The sequence below is a fragment of the Myxocyprinus asiaticus genome, chromosome 20 (genome assembly GCF_019703515.2).
Source record: "Myxocyprinus asiaticus isolate MX2 ecotype Aquarium Trade chromosome 20, UBuf_Myxa_2, whole genome shotgun sequence".
Lineage (NCBI taxonomy): Eukaryota > Metazoa > Chordata > Actinopteri > Cypriniformes > Catostomidae > Myxocyprinus > Myxocyprinus asiaticus.
Window position 1 is genome coordinate 32,333,511 of NC_059363.1, and position 9,771 is coordinate 32,343,281.

Consider the following 9,771-nt stretch of genomic DNA (forward strand, 5'->3'; position numbering starts at 1 on the left):
ACCATCAGTTGAGTTAAAATGTAATGTAAGCGGGGAAAATGCAACCTCCGAATCACTCTTTTCACTGATTATGCGAACACGATTACTTGCTGGTTTAAAAACAGGATCTGAACCTAGGCCTCCCACACTTCTGACACATTGCACTTCCGGTTGTGTCACAGGGGAAAGTAAAAATGTTGGAGCCGATGCAAAAATGTCTTATAGGAGATGGTGCTTGTCGGTGAATTCGGCAACTCTCAGAAACAACATGTCGACTTCCTTTGTATAATTTTGGGAACTGATCTGACGTGGGTTAAAGAGCTGCTACTGTGGTGAGACATGTGTCAGTATGCCATAGCCCAAGGGTCAGTGATTAACACTCCTGTTATTCCCCCTGCATGTCTCTTTTTCTCTCTGTGTCTCTCACTGTCTGTCATGTGGATGTGGACTGATATGTATTTGACTGTCTTAACTGTTTATCTCTGCTTTTTCAATCAGCAGTCACTCCTGCTTTTGTTTGATTACCCCTCTGTTTGTGTGTATGTGAGGGAGTGTGTGTGCACTCTGACCTATTTTATTAAGTATTCCCAAATGTGGCTTTGTGCTGAGCATACGTTTCTGATTAAATAAATACACACAGACACAGCTTTCTCTTCTTCTTTCACAAAATATAAACATTCTTAAATGTGAATATAGTTGCACATGCATTCCCTTACAAACACACAAAACACACTGGGTCCCTCAAAGCATGTGTAGAGATGGACGCAAGCAGCTTTAAAGGCTTAATGAAGTCTTAATGTTACACACACACACACACACACACACACACACACACTAAAACCATGGCAACACAGTGTGCTCTGCCAAGAGTGAGGGTGTATGGCCATGCTTCAGCAGGTGTGTGACCTAAATTGTATTGGAGAGAGTGAGAGACAGAAAGAAGGACAGAGGGAGAGGGGAAAATATTTGTGCGTGTGTGTGTAAATGTGAACATTGTAAAAGAGGCTTGCGGAGTTTGATCACATGTGCATTTGTGATTCAAATTTTGATCTTGTGTTGGATGTGATGTGTGTGTATTTAGAGTTATTGAACTGCATGTGTGTGTGTGCGTGTGTGTGTTCATTGAAGGTGGAGTCAATCTTGTTGAGTTTATGATTAGACGGAGATTGGACTTCGTTTTATGGGTAGCTGCAGCCTGTGCCGTCACACTCCAGACACCAGTCCATTCTTGTATGGACACAATGGATAAAATCCATTCATTTCCACCTTGAATTCAGTTATGTACATTATTTGGGTTTGTTTATTAAAGGAATAGTTCACCCATAAAAATGAACATAAAAACTTCTGTTATCATGTAGTCACCCTCATGTTAATGCACACCCAATTTATTTTCTTTCTTCCATTAAACACAAAAGGAAAAAAATTACTGAAAGTCCTGCCGGCTCTTTTCCGTGCCATGAAAGTAGATGGTTATTTATATACTGCTTCCAAAATGAAGTCTTCCAAGTTTTGTGAAGCCATCCCATAGCTTTCTATGAGGAACATATCGAAATTTGCAGAATGAAAAAAATGAAACGAAAAATCAAAACAGTTCCTTAAACATACTGTATAGTCGCAACATTGTTTAAGTGAAACTGACCATACAGGGTCATGAAGCACTAAACATATTTGTTTTTCTAGATATGAACAGATATGTACATGTTGCGAATAATGTAGGCAAATACAATAGCTGGGTTTCCATCCAACCATTTTTTTAAATGCGCATAAGAATCCTGAATGGAAACGCTTGATATGCGAATAAACTCTCATAATTTGCTTAGAAAAATAATGCGATAGGAGGAGGTGGATTTTCTAGAGTTTCACATTAGTTAAAATGCGCATTAAGGTGATGGAAACAGTTTATTTGCATACTGATGACGTGTTTTGACCATTTGTGCATGTAAAGCACGATGGCATTATGCCCGTCGGTTGGTATGGGTGTGCGATAGCTTGATGTGACTGGCCCAACAAAAGGCCTGACCTTGGCACACAATTCTTCCTACATAGCCCTTAACATTCGGAAGTTTAAACTCGCATCTAGTTGTTTTGAGCGCGGGTGCTTGTAGGTACATATACGGAGGTGCTGGCGTATGGGCATAGCATCCATTTCAGTCCTCATTATATGAGATATTCACTCATTCTTCTTTGTCTAGTAGAAACATTTAATACAATGATGTCCAACACCACAAATAACTCTCTCTGAAGCAACGGGCTCCATCATGACAAGGCGGGCTCCCTCAAGATAATGGGCATAACGTAGTGGATGGAAACGCACAATGATTCACATTTTCTTTAGTCGAATATTCAGAAATGTGCATAAATGCGAAACATTTTGAATGGAAACCCAGGTAATGATAGCAAGCATTCATTTTAATTTCAAGGGGAAAGTGGTAAATGTAAGGATTTTTGGGCTGTTTTCTTCTTCCTGGTTTGAATTCAACATTGAAAAAAAAAATCAGAAAGGACAAAATGCTCTTCATCAATAACCGACTCATTTGAAATGCATTTGTGTAGATTTATGGATAAGCTTGTTTGCAACTAACGCGGTCTGATGCGATGCAGTTAATCGGCATCACAAGTACCATTCCTTACTTTGAGTGTATTGACTGATCAAAGCACTTATATTTCTGAGTCAACGTCATGGAATAACAGTTATTCTTAAAAGTTATTTAAGTCTTAAAAGTTGTTTAAAATGCAAAAGCGCACATATGTTTTTAACAGTACAAAATACAAACGGCTCGTCATTTATATGTGCACTTACCCTTTAATGTGTATGTGTGTATTAAATGTGTTTATTCTGCACAAATTTGGTTGTAGTGAAGTGGATATGCTGTTTTTGCAAAATAATGTATTTGTCCTGGCTGTTTGTCCTTTGTCTGCCTCACTGACAGAACTGAGTCTCAAAACCACTGCGGTAAATGTGTGCAACTGTGTGCGGTGTAGGGATGGGCAGGAGTACTTGAGTACTCGGGTACTCGGACGTGGCAGCAATGATCGTTCATGAAAAGGATGATCGATGGTGATCAAGCATGATGTGACTTTTCACTTAATTCAAAATTCAGTGTCACTTACCTGACAACTAAACACACATGTCAAAGAGTGATCTTATTTTTAACTTTGCGATTGATTACGTTGTTATTTTGAGGGGTGCGTTTATTGTCAGAGACGTCTCATAGCAACCAAACTGATATACGACGCTGCAATGCTATCATTATGATAATGAGAGTGTAATTAACCGTGTTTTAAACACCTGTCTATGCAAAACATTTGCTAAACATGTTTTATTATCATTTAATGTAAAAACTTTGTCTCATTAATGGATATTATTCAATAAAAGTGAATGTTTGTTACTGGCTGTAAACCTCCCTGCCCTGCGTGACGTAACACACACCTGCATCTCGTCGAAATGGGAGTTGAAATTTCCGCAGCAGTTTCCAAGTCTGACATAAAGTGTCATTCCGTTAAACTTTCCCCAGTTGGGGGGGCCTGGGTAGCTCAGCGAGTAAAGACGCTGACTACCACCCCTGGAGTCGCAAGTTCGAATCCAGGGTGCTGAGTGACTCCAGCCAGGTCTCCTAAGCAACCAAATTGACCCGGTTGCTAGGGAGTGTAGAGTCACATGGGGTAACCTCCTTGTGGTCACAATAATGTGGTTCGCGCTTGGTGGGGCGCGTGGTGATTTGTGCGTGGATGCCGCAGAGAATAGCGTAAAGCCTCCACACGTGCTATGTCTCCGTGGTAACGTGCTCAACAAGCCATGTGATAAGATGCGTGCATTGACGGTCTCAGACGCGGAGGCAACTGAGAGTCACTACGCCACCACGAGGACTTAGAGTGCATTGGGAATTGGACATTCCCCATTGAAAGATGGAAATTCCGACTCTCCGCGTTGAATGGAACGCTTCATGAATCATCACAGCAACAACAATACGGAGCATTGCGGCTTTCCCACAGGAGTGAACTCTTGGACACACACACCAGGCACGTGTGGCAGTGGACTCAACGTGCTGAAGCGGCGCATATACAGCAGGCGAGTGTTTCAAATAGCTAGACAGAGCGCAGCTGAATGGAACAGAATGCAGCGTCTTCAAAACGGAAAGTGATTTTAAAAAGTCACAAAAAAAAACTGGTGTGCGCTTATTAAGATTACTACGGTAACCTGAACGAAGAACAGACAGATGCGTGTTGTACATATATTTTTTCATTGAGTTGGGCAGTGAATCTTCACATGACAAAATATGATGCATTATATTTTGATTATGCAATCTTTTGTGCATTTTGTAACAGAATATTTATAAAAATGAATAGACAATACACTGGAACAACAAGACACAATTCAGCAGCCAAAGACGTTTGTCAGACATGTTATTATATATACAGTTATGTACATGTCGTTGCCCCTCGAGTACTCGACGAGTACTTTGGACAAAATGACCAAAATGCCCATCCCTAGTGTGGTGTGTATTGCATTTTTGTGTGTGAGTATAAGAGAGAGAGAAAGAGAGAGAGCGACAGAGAGTGCATACAGTGGAGCGTCTAAAAATAGCTCACATGCGTTCTGTTTGTCCCCTTACCCTCCAGCTCATGGTTTATGGAGTCACACACATGCATAGTCAGACTAGCACACACTACTTGTGATCGGAGGCTTGCTGACTAAAGGTTGGCTCCTCACAAGTCATCACATGCAGAATGCCCACGCACACATACATGCATGCACATCCCATAACACCGTGGCCTCATTTAGATTAGGTTTCACTTCTGGATACCTTAGAGAGATGACAACTGTTGTGTTGCATAATGCACATCCACTCACACGAGCACACACATTCACACTCACAGCCCAGGCAGCAAGACATGGAAAGTTTGAGTGTGCTGGCCTAGTATTTAAATAAATAGAAATCATACATTGTGAATGGGACTTGATCAATGATAGTTTGATTGAACATGATCTCATGAGACTTTGCACAGATATACTGTAGATGCATACTGTAAATGCACAATGGTCAATCCTGCAATGCATAGTGCTGTAATATGCAGTTAAATGTCTTTGTATGTGCCACATGCATAATACACAGGCATAACACAACAGTACAACTCAGACTTGCTTTGTGAAAGCGAACTCACACCCTGAATTTAAAGGTATGTTAATGAATTTTGCTTCGGTACATCTTAAGAAATGGATAGTGGTACTTTTGACAAATGATGTTTAAAATGTTGTACACTCACCTGAAATGAAGACTCCAGTCATATTAATGACTTACAAAAAAGCTGTTTTATTCTACATAAGGGTTCATTGTTGAGATCACATGACCAGTCAAATAGTGCGCAACAATCTGGTTTCGGAAGTAAAAATCCCACTCATTTTTTCCATAGGGAATTGATTATTAACGATAACCTATAAACCTTTAAAAACAGGCCTACCATGAGCTCTGAGGTTCTTAATCGATTATATGCTTCTGCTGAAGCCATCGGTCCACATTATTTATTTCAACATATTTAAAAAAAATCTTATTTAATAGCATTTTTAATGTGTTTAAAAGTACTTTATGAAATCCCTATGAAAAAAATGTATGGAAACCATACCATAAAAATATTTCTGAAACCATGACGGCTGAAAAAGTGGGCGGACCCTGTTGCACTCTATACTACCAACTTTCTCTCTGGGACCCGGTGATTCAACAGTGACAAATAAGCAGCAAAAAGTGTTATTTCTACAATTTCAAGGTATCAGTATTTAAAAGGATAGTTCACCCCAAAAATGAAAATTCACTCACCCTCATGCCATCCCAGATGTGTATGACTTTCTTTCATCTGCTGAACACAAATGAAGATATTTAGACTAATATTTCAGTTCAGTAGGTTCATACAATGGAAGTGAATCGGTGCCAAAATTTTTAAGCTCCAAAATCCACATTAGGGCAGCATAGAAGTACTCCAGAAGACTCTGGTGGTTAAATCTATGTCTTCAGAAGCGATATGATAGGCGTGGGTGAGAAAAAAATCAATATTTAAGTCAATTTTTCTTCACTTTCACTTTCTCCTTTTCCTTCTTCTGTTTTTGTTGATTCACATGCATATTGCCTCCTACTGGGCAGGAAGGAGAATTTATGACAAAAAAGGACTTAAATATTGATCTTTCTCACCAACATCTGTCATATAATGTCTGAACACATGGATTTAACCACTGGAGTCATATGGATTACTTTTATGCTCCCTTTATGTGGAATTTGGAGCTTGAAAATTTTGGCACCCATTCACTTGCATTGTGTGGACCTACTGAACTGAAATATCTTCTAAAAAAATCTTCATTTGTGTTCTGCTGAAGAAAGAAAGTCATACACATCTGGGATGCCCAGAGGGTGAGTATATCATGAGAGAATTTTCATTTTTGGGTGAACTATCCCTTTAAGTCCAAGAAGACTATTGTAATAATGATCAGTGATACATACAACAAAAATTACTTAACGTTTAAACTTTGTTTTAACAACTATTAAAAATAGGAGTCATTGTTTGCTCACACTTTTGCCATTGTTGTTTTACAGAGATTCCAGCCTCTTATTGGTCAGTCATGTGTGGGAGGCGTTTCAGTGGTGGAGTTCATTTCTGACAGACAGCTGGAGTTTTACATGGAAAAGGAGGACCTTCAGCCATTCAAGGTGTGTGCATAAGGGACTATTACTCTAATTCCTGTCTGTGTGGGTGTTTTGAATGTGTCTATGTGTAACTGTGTATGAGTGATGTATATTACTTTACAGTGAGATTAAAATTACAAGCCACCACAAGTTTAGAAAAGGAAAAAGTTTCAAAAGTTAATTTCAGATCATTGTCAGGTTAATGTTTCTTTGGGTTAGTAGCATTCTAGGAGTTGAACATAAAGTCTGTTATCTCCCCTGTTATCTCAGTTGTCATTGATCTTGTGCAGTTTGACAGAAGATGACCAAAGGTTTATTGGGCAGTAAATCAGATGAGAATATGGACTGTTGGATGATCTGTGCACTTCTGTGTATGACCTGTTAGGACTGGAAAGTTCGCTGTATTTTGAATGAAACCAGCATAGATATGAAAGGAATAGTTCACCCAAAAATGATAATTCTCTCATCATTTACTCAAAAAGTACATTTAAAGTATAAATAAATAAAAAGGTAAATGAAAGTATTGTGTAAATTAAATGAACATTTTCCTTGAAAGTGTTGGGCCCCATTGACTAGCATTGTATTCACATCATATCTCCATCAGTTTGTGATGGCATTAGGTGAGTAAATGATGAGAGAGTTATCATTTTTGGGTGAACTATTCCTTTAAAATCAATAATGTTACACTGGCTAAACATATCAAATGCTGCAAACTGTATTGCTTTATTGCTTTACGATTTGAAGCAACATTTCTTTATGTGTAAGGTAATATTGTTATCTGTTTAGCCTTTTATCATCTCCTACTTTTCACGTCATGTTGAATTAATAATCAAGGGGTGAAATGTATTTACCATGCATGCCACCAATAAACCTTCATGCTCAGTCTCTCTCTCTCTCTCGCTCTAGGTGTTTTTTTGTTTGTTTTTGCTGCAGATGTTATTTGTGTCACTGCTTTCGCTATCATAGAGCTCCTCTTAAAAGTGTGATGTATGTTGACATTTAACAGTCATTAACAGCTTAATTAGTCTACATGTTAGCAGTGTTTGTGAGAGAGCCTTTAGGAATATATGTCCCAGACAGGCTGTTTTGGACTAAACTTGAGGAAATATAGCAAATAGCCTTTGCACCCCATGACAGTAAAAAAAATGTGATAAAGCTTGATGAATAATGAGATTTATATTCACAGAAATACTTAAAGTCAGTTGAATGATTTCATTGTGTGTTATAGCTTTTCAGGGGAATCACTGTAAGATAGCATTAGGATGTCAACATTATGATGTAAACATAGGAATATGGATTTCTATAACTAAATAAACTCCAGACGAGTGTATTGAAATTCAGTGTGGGAGACTTGTCATCTGGCAATCTGCAGAGGATATTCTCTAGGATATATCATTAGAAGAGAGTTTTTGCAGGGTGTGTGTGGACTATGTTATGTGCAGTAGAATAATGTTTAAAGACATGTACATATGTGTGGTAAATGTGTAAATAAATAATCTCATTTTGAGTGTGTTATATAGTGGTTATATGTTCCTGTAGCTCAACTGGTAGAGGAGCATGGTGCTAGCAACACCATGGTCATGGGTTCAGTTCCCCCAGAAAACTCAAAACTGATTAAGTGTATTGCATTCATGGACTGCATTGTGTTATGTATTAGATTGTACAGTATTAGAATGTGGGTTCAGTTAAGTATGAGTGTGTTTGATAGTTGTGTAGTGTGCTAAATGATTATTAGGTGTAGAGTGTGCCTTTATGCTCAGAGTTGGTTTAGTAGAGTATTTGTGTATATGTTTGTGAAAGGGTGGGTAATTCGCTGTAGAAACATGCTCCACACACTTTACCTACTCCTGCAGGCTGTGTTTGTTTATCATAATCATATGGAGCAATCATGTAATTTAGTGCAGTAGAACACACAGGGACAAACAGGACTTAAGCCCTCTGCATAAAACTGTTTATATTTACTGAGAGCTGTGGAGAAACACACACACCATTGCATCATTTCATCACTCCCAGTCTCTGCCTGTGGATGGATGATAAAAGAGAGACCCCTCACTTTTATGTATAGGGTGTTAAAAAAACTCAGGGCAGAGGCAGGGAAATGATTAGAGACAGAGAGAAAGTGTGTGTCTGGGTAAAGCACTGGCACATGACACTGATGTGTTCTGAAAAACCTGTGAAGAACAGCTTCAAAAACATGTTCCCATACCACTACTCTATTCATCTCTAATCCCACATTCTGTTCTGTTCTGTTGTATTTTACTCTTCACTGCACTCTACTGTAGTGCATTCTACTATGTTCACTTTTATACTCAACTGTGCTCTTCTGCTCTGCTCTGATCCCACATTCTGCTCTTTTCTATTCTACTCTGATCCCAGATTCTGTTTTTTTCTTTACTTTTTTATTCAGTTCTAATCTTTTCTATCCTATTCTATTCTTCTCTACTCTTGTCTTGTATTATGTTCCACTTTACTATTCTTTGACTCTACATTCTATTCTGTTGTCGAACGATATATCGCCAAGGCCGATATTCTGACTTTTTTTATTATTGGCTGATAAATTTTCCCATCTGGCTGATTTGTTTCTTCTTTTTTTTTTTCACCCAATTTGGAATGCCCAATTCCCAATGCGCTTTTAAGTCCTCGTGGTCACGTAGTGATTCGCCTCAATCCGGGTGGTGGAGGACGAATCCCAGCTGCCTCTGCGTCTGAGATCGTCATCCCGTGCATCTTATCACATGGCTTGTTGAGCGCATTGCCACGGAGACATAGCGTGTGTGGAGGCTTCACGCCATCCACCGCGGCATCCACACTCAACTCACCACACGCCCTACAGAGAACAAACCACATTATAGCGATCACGAGGAGGTTACCCCATGTGACTCTACCCTCCCTAGCAACCGGGCCAATTTGGTTGCTTAGGAGACCTGGCTGGAGTCACTCAGCATGCCCTGGGATTCGAACTAGCGAACAACAGGGGTGGTAGCCAGCGTCTTTTACCACTGAGCTACCCAGGCCCCTGGCTGATTTGTTTCTTGAGGGTGCCGAGAATCGCCTGCTTGCATGTGAAGTGACTGAGACATGTAAACGATCAGTCATGGTTCATTTACTTGTTCCGTGCCAT

The 9,771-nt window shown here is 39.4% G+C and overlaps 1 protein-coding gene across 1 annotated transcript in view; it reads left to right on the forward strand.

Moving 5' to 3' along the window:
- Positions 1 to 9,771, forward strand: part of jmjd1ca (jumonji domain containing 1Ca) — a 100,981-nt gene that overhangs the window by 29,751 nt on the left and 61,459 nt on the right. The window contains exon 3 of the mRNA XM_051646753.1: positions 6,561 to 6,674. Within this exon, the coding sequence (XP_051502713.1) occupies positions 6,561 to 6,674 (114 nt within the window). The remainder of the gene's footprint in view (positions 1 to 6,560; positions 6,675 to 9,771) is intronic.